The 19,933-nt window shown below is 51.8% G+C and overlaps 2 protein-coding genes across 2 annotated transcripts; one reads left to right on the top strand and one right to left on the bottom strand.

Annotated features, from left to right (window-relative positions):
* Positions 1-93: 93 nt before the first annotated feature.
* LOC311200270 (uncharacterized protein) lies at positions 94-8,783 on the top strand (the record flags this gene model as incomplete). Its single annotated transcript, XM_084274471.1, has 8 exons — positions 94-168; positions 344-486; positions 5,034-5,301; positions 5,881-5,989; positions 6,221-6,452; positions 6,553-6,688; positions 7,607-7,717; positions 8,424-8,783. The coding sequence occupies 8 exons, from the start codon at positions 94-96 to the stop codon at positions 8,481-8,483; spliced, it is 1,134 nt and encodes a 377-aa protein (XP_084130597.1). The 3' UTR covers positions 8,484-8,783.
* A 1,029-nt stretch (positions 8,784-9,812) lies between these two features.
* Positions 9,813-18,985, bottom strand: MTHFR (methylenetetrahydrofolate reductase; the record flags this gene model as incomplete). Its single annotated transcript, XM_084274766.1, has 11 exons — positions 9,813-10,581; positions 11,096-11,215; positions 11,438-11,539; positions 12,829-13,011; positions 13,381-13,561; positions 13,863-13,997; positions 15,100-15,350; positions 16,046-16,239; positions 16,394-16,504; positions 17,441-17,679; positions 18,744-18,985. 11 exons carry the CDS (start codon positions 18,983-18,985, stop codon positions 10,384-10,386), a joined length of 1,956 nt encoding a protein of 651 aa, XP_084130892.1. The 3' UTR covers positions 9,813-10,383.
* Positions 18,986-19,933: the final 948 nt, after the last annotated feature.

Here is a 19,933-nt window from a genome sequence, read left to right as displayed (position 1 = left end):
GTAAGGCTGAGAAGTCCTGTGTTGCATGGAAATGTACAGGTGTTTTCTGCATTGTCCAGTTCAGCAAAAGAGTGTCTGGGTTTAAATACCAGCATGTGGAATGTCTCACTACTGTTCTTTATTGTCTCTCTTGGACAGAATGGTTGGGAGATTGAGGCATTTCTCAGGGTAACTCTTCCCTGCCATTTGCCACCCACGTTGGAAACTGGGCACGTGTCAAGGGTTTAAAAGTGGTGTGTGAGACCCTCCTGCCTGGGTGTTCCTGGGGAAAAGGCTGAGCTGTGCTGACTGCCTGTGTTACAGCAACAGTTACAGGTCCTTTTTTTGCTTTTCTGGATTACAGGTCTGCAGTTCTGACAAGGAGGTGAAGAGCTGCTGGCAGCCAGCAGAGAAAAGCTGCCTGCAGAAGTACTTCATTGTCTGGACAGCGAGGACTCGGCAACTCGTAAAGGCTCAGGAGTACTGCAGGCTCATTCAGCTGTCTCGGTAGGTGTTGTGCTTTCTGGAAGCTTCCTGAAGCTGATTTGAGAGCTCTACACGTGCTTTAAAAACAAAATAATAATAAATTCTTCCTCTAGCTATTTTTTTCCTGTCTTCAGTGGGAGTTTTGAAGCCCATCATTTTGGTTTTTGCCTGCTTCAGAATGAATATCTTTGAACACTATCGTTTCTGGTTTGATGGGGGGGCCTCACAAATCAGAGCCAGCCCTGCACTGCTGAGAACTAACCCCAGGAACTTCCTATCTACTGAACTGGCCTCACTCACTGCTTATTTGGAAGTTGAAGAGAACCACAGGCTTGGTGCAGCTAGGACAGAACACCTTACTCCTAGCAGAATCACAGAATTATCAAGGTTGGAAAAGACCTAAAAGATCATCCAGTCCAACCATAGCAGCTTGCCCTGTCCATCATTTTCCCTGACATTTCATGTGGAAAGGATGTTAACAGATCAGATAGGTTACCAAAACTCCCTCATGTGGATGTTTGTTGTTAAATTTTCAGTTACAAGGGGGTGAATCTCTGTGAGTTACTCCTACGTTTGGTGCAGTGACCTTTGTCTGTCTTAGAGCTGTTCTCAGCTGGCACCACTGGGTTGTGGAAAGCAAGAACAGAAAAGCAGCAGCAGCCCTAAACCACCGAGTCCATTGCTGCCAGATGGCTTTCAGCCTCTGGAAGAAGAGACTGGCCCAGAAAGTGGAAGCTGACCGGAGATTCCGCTGTCACATTCACCAGATGACTGCTGATGCTCTGTGGCGTTGGCATTCCTGCTGGCAAAGTGAGTTACCCCATCCTATAGCAGCACTTGTGTCTGTGGGGGATAAATGCTGTGGGAATGGTTGGGATAGAGAAAGTCCCAGTTATGGTTCTAACTCTGCACTGCTCCTCTGGAACCTCCTCTGGAGCAGCACATACTATAGCAGGGGTCAGGAAGTGCCTGTGTCGCTGCCTTCGTGGGGTTTGTAGTGCTTCATGCTGGGGAAATGCTCCTCTGCCAGCTGATTGGAAAAGGAGTGGGTCTTGCTTTCTCTGCACTACCAGAGGAGTTTTCAAACTGTGTTTTAGCAGCTGGGGAGTTAAATGGAGTTCAGATGCAGCATTCTGAGCTTGAACGTGTCTCCTTAGACCCCACAGTCAGGCTTTGCTTCAGTGGGAGCAGGGTGTATCTTTTGGGGCTGCTTAACAGTTTTGATCCTGTCCCTCAAGGGATTTCAGGTGCTTTAAGTGCTAAGTGCTTACACTGTGCCAGGGAAGGAACACTCCCAGAAGGAAAACTGCCTTGCAGATTGAGAGTGGAAGTGATCTGTAAACCCTTGCTTGGGAAAGGGCAGGGGAAAAAAAAAGGAAGTCTGACTGCCTTACAGACAAAACCCTATGAAGTGAATTGAAAAGTCTTTAACTGCTAAAGAGAGGACAGGAAATTTTAGGAAGTCTGGTTCCATTTGGTATTTGCAGTATATGTATCCTCTGCTCTTGTCTGGACTCTGTAATAGGAAATAAACCCATCAGGCTCAGCTCAGCAAGGTCTTCTGTTGTCTCACAGGGAAGCGTGCTGAGAGAGAGCTGCAGCAGCGATGGGCTCAGCACAGCAGCCAGCAGAAGAAGAGGCTGGCCTTGCAGACATGGTATTGCCAAACAAGGAAGCAGAAATATGCAGCTTTATTCTGGGAACGTCTTCTCCTGTACAGGTTTGTTTCCTACCCTCAGAGAATTTCTGAGGAAAGCTTTGAGTGAAGAGCAATTTATGTAGCAGAGAATCCAGTGTATTCAGACCATCGCTCGGGTTCGAAAGTACAGCTGACATGTTGGAGCTTCCCTGGGGTCACAGAATCCCAGGGGTTGGAAGGGACCTGGAGAGCTCATGGGGTCCAACCCCCTGCCAAAGCAGCTCCCCAGCTCATATTGCACAGGGTGGCGTCCAGATGGGGCTGGAATCTCTCCAGAGATGGAGACTCCACACCCCCTGGGCAGCCTGTCCCAGGGCTCCCTCACCCTCACTGGGGAAAAGTTCTTCCCCAGGTTGCTGTGGAACTTCCTGTGCTCCAACTTGCAGCCATTGCCCCTTGTCCTGTCCCCACAGACACTGAAAAGGGGCTGCCCATTTCCCCCTGCATCCCATCCTTCAGATATTGATAAACATTAATCAGGTCCCCCCTTAGTCTTCTTTTCTCCAGGCTGAACAGCCCCAGCTCACTCAGCCTTTCCTCACAGGGGAGATGCTCCAGGCCCTTCATCATCCCCATAGCCCCTCTGGACTCTCTCCAGGAGATCCCTGTCTTTTTTATCCCAGGGAGCCCAGAACTGGACACAACACTCCAGGTGGGGCCTGACCAGGGCAGAGCAGAGGGGGAGGATCCCCTCCTGTGACCTGCTGCCCACACTCCTCCTGATGCCCCCAGGATCCCATTGTCTCTCTCAGCCCCCAGGGCACACTGCTGGCTCATGGCCACCCTGTCATCTACCAGGACCCCCAGGTCCTTCTCCACAGAGCTCCTCTCCAGCAGGTCACCCCCAGCCTGTACTGACTCCAGCAGTTATTCCTTCCCAGGTGCCAGACTCTCCACTTGCTTTTGTTGAACCCCATCTGGTCTCTCCCTGCCCAGCTCTCCAGCCTGTCCAGGTCTCTCTGGATGGCAGCGCAGTGTCCTGTGTGTCAGCCACTCTGTCAGCCATAGACTCACACTCCCCAGCTCATGCTTCTCACTCTAAACTTTTCTTTCCAGAACTTCAGTCCTAGTTATGCAGTGAGGGATTTGTAAAGTAAGCAAGGGATATGCAAACAAATTTGTGTAATTTAAAAAAATGAAAGCCCCATTGTGATGGGAATTATTCAGTATTTGCTGAAAGGAACACTGTGCTGGGAGAGATCACAGAATATCCTGAGTTGGAGGGACCCATAAGGATCATAAAGTCCAACTCCTGGCTCCTCATAGGACCAGCCAAGCCAGAGCACGGGGCTGAGACCTGATCTTTACAAACCCAAATATTTTAGATTCTGAGCACAGCATGGTGATTTGAATTTAAGGTAATGTGAGAAACTGAGTTCAATATACCCCTGCAGAAAAGCAATATTCAGGGAAGCCTCTGAAGGGAGATGTTCAGTTCATCACTGTAGTTCTGAGTTACAGTGCAGATCCTGAAGACACAAGAATCAGGTCTGAAGAGCAAGGTGCCTTCTGCCAGTCATTAACAACTTCTTTTCTCTCTCAGCTGTTGTTCAGTAGCTTTCTCATTGAAATCTTTTTTGTTTGTGGTTTAAGCTGTGGGAGGATATTGCCTGCCTGAAACATGGTGAGGTGTCCAGCTGCAGTGAACCAGGAACTGCTCAGGTGGTTCTCTGAGATAATTCAGTAGGATAAGAAGGAATAAGATTACTTATGCCAAGGCTTCACTTAAGGCATGAGAAGTGCAGGTTTGGGCCCCAGCAGATTTCCTTTTGAACTGCAGGCTGAGGCTGAGTGGAGACAAAGATCTGCAGAGGAAAGAGTGACTAAAATTCAGTGAAACCTTAGCTGGCTCTGCACTCACCCCACCCAATTGCATTTTCTTCTGCAAATCAATCTGTGTGGTGGCACCCTGGTGGGAAGTGTGTTTGAGAGAAGTCCTTAATGTTGCTCCTTCCTGTAGAGTGTGTCTCCACCATTAATCTTCCTTCTGAGTTTGCCTTTGATGAGAGAGTGCTCCTAATTTCTCACCTGGGTATGGTACAGGCTGAGCCCTGTCTCTTCTGAGGGGGGCATTTTTCATGCTAGGATAACCTGCAATAGATTCTCTTGATCTTCAGAGAAGCCTGCCAGGCAGAGGATATTTACACCTCTGCCCTATGGAGCAGTGGGGTGATTTGCATAATGTAAGTCCAAGTGGAACAAGAAAGGAAAGGGACAAGCTGGGAGTTGAAAGCAGATTGGCTTCTGGGGTAGCAGAGGAAGACTGACCCCCCGTGCATCAGTCTGCAGATACAGAGGGGTTATTGTGGGTGCAGCTTTACAGTGCTCTTAATGGTAACTACTGCAAACCTGGGGTTTCTTGGAGTTAAATTATGCCCATAAAGATGCTGTATTGCTCTAGTTGTGTAGCCTGTGTACACAACCCCTTAGCTTGTGACAGCCAAGAAATGAATTAAAATCCCAATCTTGACAGCAAAGTGCTGTCTTAAACCCAGCCTTGCTCTGCAGCAGGCAGGCTTAAGGAGTCTCCTGGGTTCTGTGCTGAAGGAAATTTTAGCAGTTTGATTCTCATCCTGTAAGGAAAAAGCCTTCTTCAGACATCCTCATAAAGGTCAGCTGCTGGCACAGAGAGAGACTGAAGGCTGACTAATTGAATTCCTTCCTTTTTCTGAAGTACCAACTCAGTGTGGGGACAGGGCAGCCTAGGAAAGGCATTTGTTTTGTAGGCAGAGGGAAACATAACACATCCTTGCCTTGTTTTACATTCCTTTGAGGAGGAGGGAATGCTAAAACAAGCAAGACACACTCCTAAGCTTTGAGGAGTGGAGAGCTAACAGAGCTGCTTGCTTGTGCTCTCCTTGTTTTTCAGGTGCCTGGTCACCTGGGCCCAGGGCACTGCTCGCAGGCTGCAGCGCCAGGAAGCCCTCTCCTGTTTCCAAAAGATCAGGGAGCACCGGCTCCTAGTTGTGAGCTTTGCTGAGTGGAGGGTGAAGTTCTTGAGAGCTGAACAGCGGGTGGCAGGAGAGAGAAACCACAAGTGGCAGGAGGCCTCTCAGGGTAAAGCCTGTCACCGCTGGAGGGTGGCCTCAAGAGGACAGCAAGCCCTGCGCCTGGGATCTGTGGATGCTGTAAAACAGGTAAGAAAAGGTGAAGGTCCCTGTGAGGTAATTCTTCCTGACTGCCTGTTCTCTTGTGAAGAGCCTGGTCAGTCAGGATCTGGTGACAAGGCTTGTATGAAAACCTGGTTTGACTCCTGGTGACTGCTTAGCCCCTGCCTTGAAATGCTCCACAGCCTGTGCAAGCAACTTCCTCACCATAATCTGGCACTGATTGCAGCAACCAGCTGGAGCACAGCCATAAGGAATGGGGACATTTTGACCAGAGAGATGAGAGCCCTCCTTCCTCTCTGCTCAGAGATGAGCTGGGATAATCACTGTCCCTGCAGAGCAGAGTGAGCTGTCAGAGTTGCAGCTTCTCTCCAAAGACTCACAGCTAGCAAAGCACAAAGAGGTCGATTGATTTGGAAGGGCTGAGTCAGTCCTGCTGGGATCTCATCTGTGCAGTTTCCACCCTGGGGTCTGGCACATTAAACTACCTGCAGGGATGTGAACATAAATGTCTCTCTAAGGCTGGTTTGTGTGTGTGTGTGTGTGTGTGTGTGCTGGCTGTGTGCATTGTGTTTATCCTGGCTGCAGCTGTGTTATTTCTCTCCACAGGCCTGCAACTACTGGACAAAAGCAGCTGCCTTTTCCCAGTGCTTACGGCAGTGCAGCACCCTGATCGGTGCTAGGAAGAGCAGGAAGATGTCTCTGTCTTGGTCTCAGAGTAAGATGCCCTCTCCTTTCTTGCTTTTGTGGGGAGTGGGAGAAGAGGAAGAGTAGTGTTTGCTGGCCAGATGACTGGGATTCCTCCCTGGAGTAGGTGCTCGTGGCAGTTGGAACTCTGACTGTGGGTTGCTTCTGGGTTCAGGAGCCAAAGGACTAAGGTCTCATGGCAGCTGTGATCATTCCTTCTCTAGCTCTGAGGTTAGCTCCTGTGTGGTTCTTTTCTTCCTAGAAAGCAGAAGAGGCAGAGAAAAAGGTTCAGCACCAGCTGCCCCTCCTGGGTTTTTTCCCAGTGCCATTCACTGCTGGCTCTGGATCTACAGAAACCAAAACAGGGCTGACAGGCTGCTGCTCCCTCACCTGGAAGAGACCCCTGGAATGGCAGGACCCTCTCCTGCACATGCAAGAGCCCAGGAAAACAAAGCAGAGGTAGATCCGGAGGAGTGGGCTGAGGAGTGGCTCGGGTAGGTGGAGCAGAGGGCTCTGGGCTTCCCCCTGTTGCTGCTGTGAGGGAAGGGCTCCTGTGTAGGGCTGGTGAAGCTTATTTCCCCCTCTTGCCTGCAGGAGGAGGTGTCTGAGGCGCTGGCGTCACACGGTGATACTCCGCCGGTGCCGGCGAGAGAGGAGACTGCGCTGCCTGGCGAGGGGGTGGCACCGGTGGCAAGAAGCCAGCAGGGTGGTGACACTGGCTCAGGTGTTGGTGAGTGTCTGGTACTGCTGCCCGGGGGACAGTGCTGGGTGCTACCAGGGGAGCCTGGGAGGTGAGACCTGGGGGTTAACACAGGTACCAGTGTGCACCAGAAATCCTGGGCTGTTGCTGGGGCTGCTTTCTCCATCCCTGGAACTCCAGCATGGCAGAGTGGCACCTCCATCTATATTTTATGTGTACATACATAGCTGTGCTTTGCCCTGGCTTACAGATGGGAAGCTGAGACAGTGTGATTTGTATTGACTGTCTGTAGCCTGTGCATAAAGATCACAGCCAGTGTTACAACCTGTCCCCTGGTGTGTTCCTGGGACACCCTGGGGTGTCCACTGCCTACCATGGGCTGTCGTTTGGGCCTCCCCTTCTGGCCAGGCCCTGCCCACCCAGGGAACAGACCCATGTTCTGTCAGGCTTCTGGGTGAGATGTGCCCTGACCTGCCAGTGGGACAAGGTGACACATGCACAGTGAGCACAGCCAGAGGCACTGAGGCCCTGTGCTGGAGAGCTGATGGGGCATTGTCCTTTCTCCAGGGTACTGTGACTTCATTAGTTTTCTTCCCTTTATTCTGTGTTGAGTCTTTTGCCCATGATGCTAACTATGGAATGATCTCTCCCTGTCCTTATCTGGACTCCTGAGCCTCTCAGTATCTATTTTCTCCCCTGTCAGGCTGAATAGAGCAGCTTTGGTGGGTGTCTGGCCTCCAGCCAGGGCCACACCACCACAGCACAATACTTGCAGGAGACAGTAGTGCAGCAAGAGCTGTGTTAGTCATCAGCTTTGTTCATGACCAGAGCAAAGTCATTCAAGAGGGACCCTGAAAAGCCACTGGAAGCAAGGTGGGACTAGAGGGAAGGGAGGCAGTTTATCTCCCAGAGCCCAGCTAATCTGTGTGCTGCCTCTTTTCCTGACAGGACCAGCGGCGACTGATGGAGAAGGCCTGGAGGCTGTGGAGACAACGACATCTGCAGAGCTGTGTGGTGCAGAATTTTTTGGAGGAGGAAGCCAGAAGCTTACTATCCCAGGTGAGCATCTAGGACTGCTTTTATTCTGTGGATTTCAGTGGATCAAAAAGCTCCCCAAAGGTACAACTGGTGTTCCCTGTGTGCCCCTCCCTGCACAAAGCACTTGCTTAGGGAGAACTTGAATACATCAAGGCATGTCACTTACCCCTAAACAAAGGGAAATAGCTTCCAGCTTTCTATGGGCTCATCCTCGGGTGTTTTTCAAAGCTTTCTGTCAGCAGGCAGTTTCCCTGAGGTGTGCCCCCTTCCCTGCTGTTATCAGAGATGTTAATCCATTAATCCTCTGCCTCTCCAGAGCCCAGGCTCCACATTGGGGCAGGAGGACTGTGCTGATTTGCACCCAGGGACAGGCAAATGGCTGTAAATTTGAGTGAGCAGGCAAAGCCTTAGAGCTCAAATAGCTGGTTGGCCCCTCTGCCTCTCTCCCAAAGATCCATGCAGGATTAGTTTCTCCTTAAGGGGATGAGAGCAAGTACTGAAATTAGAGGGTGGAGAGGGCATTGGTCTGCTTCTCACACTAATTTGTACTCCTCACTTTGCTTACTGGGTACAGAAACATAGGAGAGACAGAGAAGGGCTCAGAGGGAACAGTGAGGCAGTTGGTGCAGCCACTGCTGGAGGATAAGCTCTGTTGGGGTACTGGGAGGGGGGCTGTCACCCCTCAAGAGTAACCCAAGTATCTGATTTGTCCACTTTACTGTTGAAGGCCTTTGGAAGGTGGCGCCAGCTGACAGTGTTCCAGCTCAAGGACAAAGGATGCTGCTGAATGTTGGGGGCCTGCCTGCAGCTGCTGCTCATTTCAGGACACGTGGAGGATACAGCTGGCTGTCACAACAAAGAGCTGGTCCTGTGCAATCAAGAAAGCCCCTGTGCTGCAGGCCTGGGGTGGGACAGCCAAGGGGCAGCCAGGAAGAGATGGGACCTAGTGAAGGGTCCCTCTCTAAAGGACTCCTATCTCCTATCCTTCCTGGAGGTGCCAACTGAGAAATTACTCTCTTGGTGTGAGGTTGCATTCCCTTCTCCTCTGGACTCTGATTTTGCTGGAATTCTCATTAAAGGTCAAAGAAACCACCTTCCAGGCTTTCCCTTTACTCTGTGTTCTGTCCTGGGCAGGAGTTTAGTGTCACACAGGGCAAGAAGAAAACACCATGAGCCTGTGTCTGCCTGTGCACAGCTACACCCCTGGGCTGGCCTCAGTAGGTGCCAACACAGGTCTTTATTTCTACATTTGGCTTTTCCCCTGGGTGGGGGGAGGATTCCCACAGGGCTCCCACCTCCTCCCCCTGCCTAGGTCCATCAGCTCTTCATTAAGCCTTTCAGTGGGTGGCCAACCTCTTGACTGCTTCCTGCTGGTTCCTTTCTGTGCTGAATGGGTGAGGGATGAAGAAACCTGCTGGCAACAGCTGAGCACCAAAAGCTTTGCTGAGGCAAGACAGGCGTGTCTGACCCCCAACCTCCCCATTACTGGCTTCTGTGATTGATGCCCTGTAATTACCCTGGATATATGAGCCCAGTCTCAGACAGCTGTAATGAGGGGGTCTGAAGAATCTGGAAAAGGCTTTTCTTCCTTGCTTGTTTGAAAGAGATGCTCACAGCCTGGCAGGGATCTCAAAATCCCACTGGGAGCTGCCCCAAGGTCTTGTTTTCCTAGCCTGTGGAAGGCTTTGCAGGATTGTTAAGTACACAAAGCAGCCTCCCTTGCTCCCCAGCCCTGGCTCTTGGTGCTGTGGGGCCTAAGGCTGCTTTGAATCATGAGGTCAGGAGAGCCAGGCTCTCTCCTTCCCTACCAGAAGAGGATCACAACTCTTTATGACCTTCCAGAACAGAGCCAAAGGTTGGAGGTGGTCGCTTTGGGTAAGTTCTAAGATTTAAACTTTTTCTTTTGCTCTACAGTCGAGCCTTGTCCATTCTTAATGCAGGCAGTGAAAGTAGAACTGTCCCCTAAACAGTTGGCTTTCTTACCATAATTAGCCTGGCCCAAGGCAAAGTGTTAACAAACTGAGTCTTTGCTCCTTGCAGGAGGGTGGTGCAGTACAAGACACAGGTGCATTTGTGGATTTTATTGTACTCAATCTAAGAAATAGTGTGATTCCTACTCAGCCTCATCCAGGAGTTAAATTTACATATTTGTGTGGAAAAGAAAACAAGAAATATAATAAGAGTTAGGGAGAAAACTTGACCCTTCTTCTGGAGGGAGTGCAAAAGAGCCTGGTACATCAGGTATGAAGAACTGCATCTCAGGAGTGCCATGTACAAAGCAACTGGAGCTTCTTTTCAGAGTCAGTAACTGCTGAGAATCTCCTTGCATAGGCACTGCTGCCAGGAGTGTTTCTGCCCCCCAAGGCAGCAACTCTGGCATGAGACAGTTACCAGAGCTAAGCTGTGGCACAAGGTTCTCCTGTCACTCACATAGCCACAATTAGCACTTTGTCACCCTGCAGAGCTGACCTTCAAGCCCAGGCTAGAGCTTCAGCTCAGACATTCAGGTAGTTGTGGCTGTTGTGCAGCAAGGAGGAGTCAGGGAGCCTGTGTGGTGGGGACAGAAGATCATGTAGTGTTGGTAGATCACAGAGCTGGGCTGGGGGCTGGGCTCAGGAGTGTGTGGTCCAGCATCAGCACAGCTGCTTCTCCTCTCTGGAGAAGCACAAGGGATCAGGAGAGGAACTTCACTGTTGAGTTGGAGAGTTCAATAGCTCAAAAGTATCATCCACGACCTGCCAGAGGCAGTTCTCAAGGGGGAAGTCATTGTCCACCAGGTTGACCAAGTAGTAGTTGTCATGGATGTACTGGATGATCATGCGAGAGGGCGACTCCTCCTCATAGAGCTTGGCCCACTGCTCGATCCACAGTGCAAAGGCCTCATCCTGCCAAGGGGGGAAAAAAAGCTGTAATGGCCACATTAGAGGTGTTTTCATGGTGCCCCACTGAGCTGAGCAGTGGCACAGGTCTGGCTGGCCTCTGAACTGCTGCTTAGCAGAAGCAGCGAGAGCTGAGGAAGGAGCCTGGTGCTTTCCAGGCAGTGTGAAGGGCCCAGCACACTGCTCAGGGCAGCAAAGCAGCTCAGTAGTGCTGCTGTGCATGTGTAAGAGGGGAGGGAGAGCTGCTCCCAGGGCTCTGGGGCACACAGCAGGGGCTGCAGTAGCTCCCAAGCAAGCCTCCTGTTACTGGGGACTTGTGTCTGTGTAATGCTCTTGCTGGAGCACAGCTCTTACACTGAGGAAGCAGGAGGAGCAGTGAGAGTGTTCTGGTATTAGATGCACCTCTGCATCTAATATCAGAACAGCACTCAACTGGGAGAAGTGTCACAGGCTAACAAGCAATCTTCTAAACACCTTCCAGGGTGTCCCAGCAACCTACCCAGCAGGAGGGAGGACTCACCTTCCAGGAGAGGAAGCTCACAGGATCCACTACAGTGGGCTGGATGATCTCTCTGCCTGGGAAGATGCCCCAGGTCACAGCGTTGGGTTGCAGATCTGGAGCATTGGTGATATTCTGACCCTGCCAAAGGAAGGATAAAAATTCTGGAGGAGCTGCTGGAGGAAGGATTGAGTGAGTTGGATTGTTCCCCCTCTCCTTGTTAAGGGATCAGACAGCTGTTGCACCTCCCAGCTAACTTATTTCACTTTCCCTTTTCAGCCCCCCCTTTGTTCCCAGTGGCATTTGAGTGTTTTAGTGTTGCCAGGGTGGTGAAAGGAAAGCATCCCAAGAACAACAGCCTACCTGGACGTTGACAATGTGGTAGTTCACTCGCAGCTCATACTTCTTCAGCACCTTGAGCAGTGCTGTGACAATCTCACTGGAGGTGAAGAACTCCAGGTAGGCCTCAGGGGTGAACAGGAAAGAGAAGAGCCTTTAGCCACAGCAGGGCTGGGACACACAGAGAGACAACCAAGAGAACAGCTGTACAGGCTGTGCTGCTGGGAAACCAGGCAGCTCAAGACTTGGGGGTCTAGTCCTGGGCACGTGTACCATGGAAGAGGCTTGAGGGCAGAGCTAATTAGTAAGAGAGCTGGGGAGAGCAGAGCTAACAGCCCAAGAGCAGCCAGCTCAGGTGAGCCACAGGCTGGAATAAGCTCCAATGTGGCCACAACTGCTGTGCCTGGGAAGCAGCTCATGCCAGAGCGGGCTGCTTGGAAGAGGCCCGAGCCTGATCTGTTCTCCAGGGTACCTTCTGCACAGCAGCATCCTGCCAAGGCAGCCCAGTCTGGCCAAAGCAGAAGTCAGTGGTCTCAGCTGGGCTCTCCCAAGCACCCTACCATTCTCTGTCCTCATCTTTTGTTCAGTTCTCCCTGTGTGCTTATACAACCTAATTCTGTACTTGCTCTGTGCTTGGCTGCTCCCAACAACTGCTTCCCCTCCCCCCTTTCCTGGCTATTGTGTGGGATGATGGATTTCCCCTCACCTCAGGGGAATATTTGCCTTTTGAAAACATAACTGCATTTGCCATCTGCTGGTCTCATGGCTCCAGCAGTTTGGATCCATCTCCAACAAGGCTGCTTTGTTCCCCAGCCTGAGCCACCAGCTTGGTGTTTCCCTTGATGGGAGATTCCCATCACAGCCATTAGTGGGAAGGCTCCAGGGCCTGAGCATGCAGGCAGCAGGAAACAGAGGTGGAAGAGAAGACTGATTGCAGGCCAGAGGAGGAACCTGGCAGCAGTCTGAGCAGTTCAGGATAGCTGTGGGGTGGGGGCACTTGGTGGAGAACTCAGCCTTAGAGAAGGACAGCTATGCCCAGTTATTACCATCAGTTGGTAATGGATGGAAGAGATGTGACCTCACTGAATGGGATCAGATGCAGTGGGCAGGCACCTGTTTTGTATCTAAAACTTCACAGCCCTGCCCTAGAAAGAAGCTCCCAATAATTACTTACTGAGGGCAAACCAAGGAGCTGTACAGATGCTTAGTGGATGTTCTGATGGTGGGGGAAAACAGCCCTGTAGTAAGCCACAGAGATGACCCAGTCTTAAGACATGAAAGGAGCTTTGCCTCAGCAAGAAGGCATGAAGGGGCAGGCAGAAGGATTATCTGAGTGAAAGCCCAGGACCTCCCTACCTAACAGGGCCCAAGCTGGGTCAGAACTCTTTGCTGCCCAGCCCAGAGTAGCACAGTACCTTCTGGAAGACGTAACCCCCACTGGGCCCCCAGCCTACTATGGGGTCTGTGGATGGTTTGCCATTGATGTTTGGCTGGGAGTTGATGGTGAGGATTCCTCGTCTGTTGACCTTCTCCAGCTGCTCTTTCAGAAGGTTGGTTTCAGTAGCAAGAGGGTCATCATTCCAAGGCATACATGTAACCTACCATGAGGAGAAAGGATGGCTCACAATGGATGGAACAACCCTTTCATTACCATCTGGATGTTGAAGGAACTCAGGAGTACCCTAATGGTCTCAAACACACCTAATCCAGGACAGAATTCCTGGTTTGGTTCAAGGGGCAGGATAACTCAACTGCTGAAGTCTATCAGTACTGCCCCTGTGATGCTGGAGCAGCTTTCCTTTCATGCTGAGCTCTGGCTGTTGGTTTGACTTCAGCCACTGTCTCAGCAAGTCTTTGTAGACATCAAGTGCTAGTTCTTGTTCAGAACAGTGTGATACCAGGAGCAAGAGGGAATATGCACTATTGTCTGTGCCACAGACACCATCCCTTTCTGGGACATCACTCACCTTGTGCCCATTCTTGTTGGGCTCTCCAGTGATGTAACACGTGAACACCTCAAAGACACTTTCCTCACCAGTCAGCTCTTCTCCCCACATCTTCAGGAGCTCCTCCCGGGGAGACTTGCTCTTCAGGTAGAAGAGGTAATAGTCCTTCAGTTCCCCAAAGGCTGGAGAAGAGGAGTTACCCCTGTAAGGGGAGCAGACACAGGGTTAACAGCCCACTGAGGACAAGGAGGCGGCTTGATGATGCAGGAAGACAACCACCCAGGAAGAGAAGCATTCAACAAAATCCACATAGAGATCAGAAGCTTCAGCATCTCTTGCCACTCTCCTCACCTCATTCAAATCAAAGCATCCAGGGATCACATTGAGCCTGTTCTATCAAGCCCAAAGCATGCCCAGGACACCCACTAATGACAGCAACCAACCATGGAACAGCCTTTCATACCACTCCTCTACCTCCCTGCCGTTGCAGGCTGACAGCTTACCATCTGCCATTGGGGAAATCATCCCACTCTTGAGTTCTGTAGATGTAACTCTTGGGCCTGGAGGCCCAGAAGATGGGCCGAACGTCTTCGACTCTTCTCTTGGGGTGAGCGCTGACTGCCCAGGGCAGAGGCCGCCTGCATGGGAGGAGCAGATAGTCACAACAGTTCCTCTGCTGACTTTCCACTAGAGACTGAAAGCTCTTCCTTAGAATCACAGACTGGTCTGGGTTGGAAGGGACCCCAAGGGTCACAGAGCTCCAACCCCCTGCCACAGGCAGGGACACCAACCTCCAGGCCTGGAGCTACACAAGGTTACCCAGGGCCCCATCCAACCTGGCCTTGAACACCCCCAGGGATGGGGCACCCACCCCCTCTCTGGGCAGCCTGTTCCAGCCCCTCACCACTCTCTTTGCAAAGAACTTCCCCCTAATACCTCACCTAACCCTTCCCTCCTCCAGCTTCACTCCATCCCCTTGTCCTGCCAGTCTCTGCCCTTTAACAAGCTGATTCCCCTCCTGTTCCTCTGCTCCCTTCAGGGACTGGAAGGCTGCAATGAGGTCCCCCCACAGCCTTCTCTTCTCCAGGCTGAACCAGCCCAGCTCCCTCAGCCTTTCTCCATAGGGGAAGTGCTCTTCCCCTAGAGAGCTTCACCTCTGGGGACAGCAAGGAACAGCAGCTGACAAGAGTTTTATCGTCAAGAAGTAGGACAGAAAACTCTTCTCCCTTTCTGGAGAATCTTTCCCCACTCAGTTCTCTGGCACGATGCTCAGTGGGTGTGTTAAATGGTTAAGTGCAGGAGTGACACCTGAAATGGGGTGAGGGAACTGGGGAAAAAAAAAATAATCACTATGTGAAGCTATTTTTATAAAAACCAGCCCAACAGCCAAGCATTTTCCTCTGTCAGCTGCAGAGAAGCCCAAAAACCCACAGTGGCAGTAGACGTAGCACCCAGCCTGGAAGAGGGGTTGTGACAGACCTCAAAGATCCCATTTCTGCCAAGTGGCAGCTCTAAACATTCAGGTTTTTAAACAGAACTGGCTACTTTAAAGCCACTTGACTAAAATTCCTCCTTCAGCTGTCCCTTGTATCCATTCATCCCACCTTTGAGCTGAGACCTAGAGGAAGGGTGAACTTCTGAATGCAGAAAGGCACCAACCCATCCATACCTTGAGTCTTCAGTAGGCAGGATGGATGGATATGGAAAAGGAACTACCAGAAACCAGCAGATCCTGCTCACCTGGGGTCCTCTTTCCACATGCCCAGGCGCTTCAGGACTTCAGTAGTTGCCACTTCCCGATTGAGGGTGTAAAAATGGAGCCCGTGGACCACACCACTATCCAGGAGCTCCCGGCACATGGACACCGCCAGCTCCACCCCGTAATTCCGGATCGCTGCATCGTTGTCCTTGATGGGTTCAATCACATCCTTGATCTCTTGAGGCACTTCCAGCTTGGAGAGCTTCACCAGCTGGCGCAGGGAGTGGTAACCCTGGGTGGAGATGCAAGGGATTTTCATTTCCCCAAGGCCCTTTGCTGACATCCCAGGGACACAGGAACTTGAGCTCCATTTTGGAGAAGGAGGATTTAAGAATTCAGGCTCCTGGATTCTACTCCTAGGCCCTGTATCTCTAGGATGGATGGATCAGGTTGGATATTAGGAAGAGGTTCTATGCTGAGAGCAGGGTCGGGCACTGGCACAGGCTCCCCAGGGAAGGGGTCACAACCCTGAGCTGGGCTGAGGGCAAGAAGTGTTTGGATGATGCCCTCAGCCCCATGCTCTGACTTCACTGGGCCTGTGTGGAGCCAGGAGTGGGACTCGATGGGCCTTATGGGTCCCTTCCAGCTCAGGAGACTCCAGGATTCTATGGAAATGCTATCCCAATCATATCCCTTTAGGTGATTTCTTCCTGTTTCTTGTTGCCTGAGCCCAGCACACAGACAGTGCTGACTAACACCTCAGGACTGGCAGCCCCCTCTCCTTTACATCCTCTGTGCCCATATGGGCACAGAAGACCTTCTACTCTTGCTATTCCATGTCAAGTTTAATTTGGCAAATCATCCAGAGCTTCCTCAGGTTTAGCACCCTCCCTTCCCAGAAACATCACAGAGGACGTTTGCAGGCCCTGACCCACGAGCACCCAACAGCCCAGATCCTTATTCCCACCCCGAATTACTGGATTTCACCTGTATGGGGAAGATGCCAGGAATAATGGGGCAGGTGATGCCGATGCCTTGACAGTCCTTCATGAACTTGAGAAAGGTTTCTGAGCGGAAGAAGAGCTGTGTAATGATGAAGTCTGCCCCAGCAAAGACTTTCTCCTTCAGGTGCCTCAGGTCTGCCTCATAGCTCTCTGCTTCAGGGTGACCCTTGGGGTAGCCTTTTTGGGGGAGAAGGAGGAAAAAAGAAAGTGAAACCCCACTGGTCAGGACAACATGCTAATCAGAAAGTAGTAATCAGGTCCAGAGGGGGAATGCTGTGCTGCTTTCCCCATCACAGACCCTACCCCACACCCTGAGATGCAGGACACACACCTGCCACACAGATGTCAAAGTAATCTTCAAATTCACCACGAATGTGCTTTACCAGGTCAACGGCGTAGTTGAAGCCATCCACCTCTTCTTCCCACTCCTCACCAACAGGGTCTGAAAAGAGAACACATCACAGCTCTCCAGCTGTTTGCTGGACTCAGATCTGCCCCTTGTGTGAAAACCTCTGGCTGTCAAAACAAAGATGAGGTGAAAACACCCAAGCTTGCAGCTTTACCCCTGACTGCTTTAGAATCATAGAATGGTCTGGGTTGGAAGGGACCCCAAGGGTCACAGAGCTCCAACCCCCCTGCCACAGGCAGGGACACCAACCTCCAGGCCTGGAGCTACACAAGGCTGCCCAGGGCCCCATCCAACCTGGCCTTGAACACCTCCAGGGACGGGGCATCCACTACTTCTCTGGGCAGCCTGTTCCAGCCCCTCACCACTCTCTCTGCAAAGAACTTCCCCCTAATATCTAATCTAAACCTTCCCTCCTTTAGCTTTAGTCCATTCCCCCTTGTCCTGCCATTATCTGCTCTTTTAAAAAGTCGAATCCTCTCCTGCTTATAAGCTCCCTTCAGGGACTGGAAGGCTGCAATGAGGTCCCCCCGCAGCCTTCTCTTCTCCAGGCTGAACCAGCCCAGCTCCCTCAGTCTCTCTCTGTAGGGCAGGTGCTCCAGCCCTCTGATCATCCTTGTGGCTCCTCTGAACCCTCTCCAACAGTTCCACATCCTTCTTGTATTGGGGGCCCCAGATCTGGACATAGGACTTCCAGATGGGGCCTCATGAGGGCAGAGTAGAGAGGGACAATCCCCTCCCTGTCCCTGCTGCCACCCCTCTGCTGATGGAGCCCAGGATCCCATTGGCCTTGCGAGCTGCACCCTTGTGCTGGAGGCACTGCTGACAAAGCCATCAGGTGAAGTGCAGTCTCAGTGTTTCATTCCCTCAGCAGAAGCACCCTCTCAATCTCATCTCTCTCTTTTTACCCTGGAACTGAACACAACAGCAACAGAGCCCCAGCCCTGTGCATCGGGGGGTGAAGGGACTCACCTCCACGCAGCGCCATGATGTTCTTCAAGCCGAGCCGCTTGGCCTTCTGCAGATGGGCTGTGATGTCATCCTTGGTCTGATTGCAGCAGGTCATGTGCAAGATGGTCTCCAGCCCACAGTAGTTGACTGCAGTGTTGGCAATGATCATGGAAGAGGTCTCCTTGTCAGATCCTGGGTCCCCTGCGGGGTGCCACGTCACATCGACGAAGAGCGGGCCGCCTGCTCCCATGCGATCAAACCTGGGGAGTTCAGAGCTGTGTCAGCCTACCCTGTAACCAGCTGCCTTCTCTTTGCCTGGGATCTCTTGCTCACTGCTGGGATGCCAGCAACAGGCAGAATGAGCTTGGATGACAGCAGCAGGAGAGAGCAAGAAAAGTGTTGAACTAGGAGTTTAGCAAGTGGCCAATGTGAGGGAAGCCATTCTTTAAGGCCACATGAGGAGCTTACAGTATCTCTGAAGAAGCAATTTAAGTGTTCTCAGTAAAATAAACTTCCTCCCAGCAAGCTCTATTAGACTGCTCTGTCCTCTGACAGCCAGCAATGCAAGTCCCATTCCTTTTGAGATGGGGAACGCTGCAACCCCCCATTACCAGCTTCAGCTCTAGAGGCCACAAATCTGAAGAGAGACACACCAGATCTCTGTTGTGCTCCCAAGAGTCTCTAATGGCAGGAACAAAGGCTCCCCAAAATCATCTCTCTTCTGCTCTAGGTTGGAACAGGCCCCTCTGATGAGAGCAAACCTGGCACTGGCATGCAGCAGTTACAGAGTTAAACTCCCTCCTCTGCTCCAGGTGAGTACACAGAGCTCTGGGTAACCTTTAGCTCTGGGGACACCCATCTCAGAGGCTAAAATTGTAGTCCTCAGTTACAGAGGCACAAACCTTAGCAGCTGGATGGTTCTGAAAACAAGTGGGAGTGTCTGTTCCAGAGACTTGGGCACACTTGCCATCAGCTGGTATTTTCTGCCTTTAACAGGTACTTTTCTGCTCTCCTGTCCCACAGTGCTCTGCTACAGCCCCAGAGCACAACAGTGGGGTTGCTCCATCTTCACCGAGCATGGGAGAGGGGAAACAGCCTGGACCCCTCAGTCACCCCACCATGACACTTAACCCTTCAGGGCCTCCAAGGAAGACAAGTTACCTGGTGTCCATTACCCTCCTCAGCAGGAAAGCACAGCCCCACTACCTGCTTCGTCACCTGGAAGGGGAGACAGAGCATGGGGCAGAGCCTGCCTCATTAGCTATTTTCCCAGCCCTCCACCAAAGACTTCATCTCTTCCCCTCTCCCACCCTGCAGCCCTCACCTGGAGATGAGGTTGACAGCAGCATTGGCTGTGCGTGGAGGGAAGAACTCCAGGGAGAACCACTTGTCTCCAGAGTCCTGCCTTCGGCGCATCTTCTCCCGCAGGCGCTCGTGACGGTCAGCATCGAGGACAGGGGTGGAGCAGCGCGAGCTGTCCTTGGAGCTCTCGCTCCCGCTACTGCTGCCAGCATCAGACTTGGAGCTGGAACTGGCACTGCAGGTGTGCTGGGTCTCATTGAGCATGGTGAGCTGTCTGGAGGAGGGGGAACAGAAGGAGCAGTGGGTACAAGGCAGGACCCAGGTCTCAGCAAGGAGCAGCTACTGCTGGGGTGGGTGGTGGATGATGGAGAGGATGCCTATGCTAAGGCCCAACATGAACCATCCTCATCAAGGAGTCCCTTTTGCCAGCCCTCCCTGCAAGTTCCCCAGTGGGGAGTCTGGTGAAAACACAGTAAGAAGCACGTGCTTAGGTAGCGCTGAGAGAAACAGCACAGCAGATGGCGTCATGCCACTTTGATACAGCTCTTCTGTGCCTGCTGGGTCAAACTGGCTCTCAAAAGGGTCAGGTCAACATAACTTTTGCCCCAACAACAACTTGGCAAGCCGTGACACCCACGTGCACTGGGTGAGGGCCTCTTTGATCTCGTGGCCTTGAGCTGGACATGCCAGCAGACTACTTTTTTTCCCCTACAGCAGCAGTTCCTTGGACTGTGTCCATCTGCTCCTTGGACTATATCCATCCTGAGTTGCCATCCTGTTTGTTCCCAAAGGCAGCACACCACAGACAGGAGAGTGAGTGCTAATGGGGCAGGTACACAGCTATTCCTGTGTCAGAAGGGAATCATGTCATCCCCACAAACACCAGCCTTTGTTTTGTCTTTGATGTTATCAGGCAGTTCTGTTGCTAACAATTAGCCTTCCTCCACAAGACAGCCATCTCCACAGGTAACTGTCGCCTCCACACCCAGCTCTTTCCTTTATGCTATTCATGCTCCTTCCCTCAGCGGTTCTGGCTGCTTGGAAACAAGGTCAGCAGAGACACTTCCCTTCTCCCTGCCCCACACCACCACCAGCTGAGCTTGCCTGGCTTCCCAGAAGGGGAAAAACCACCCTGTGAGTCAGTGATACAAGCAGGTGCCCAGCTCTGCTCAGCTCCCCAGAGCGATTCACCCTACGCCTTTAACACCAGAT

The sequence above is a fragment of the Gallinula chloropus genome, assembly GCF_964237585.1.
Source record: "Gallinula chloropus genome assembly, chromosome: 23".
In the NCBI taxonomy this organism is placed as follows: domain Eukaryota; kingdom Metazoa; phylum Chordata; class Aves; order Gruiformes; family Rallidae; genus Gallinula; species Gallinula chloropus.
The sequence above is the reverse complement of the archived record's forward strand: the minus strand, read 5'-3'. Positions and strand labels throughout refer to the sequence as shown.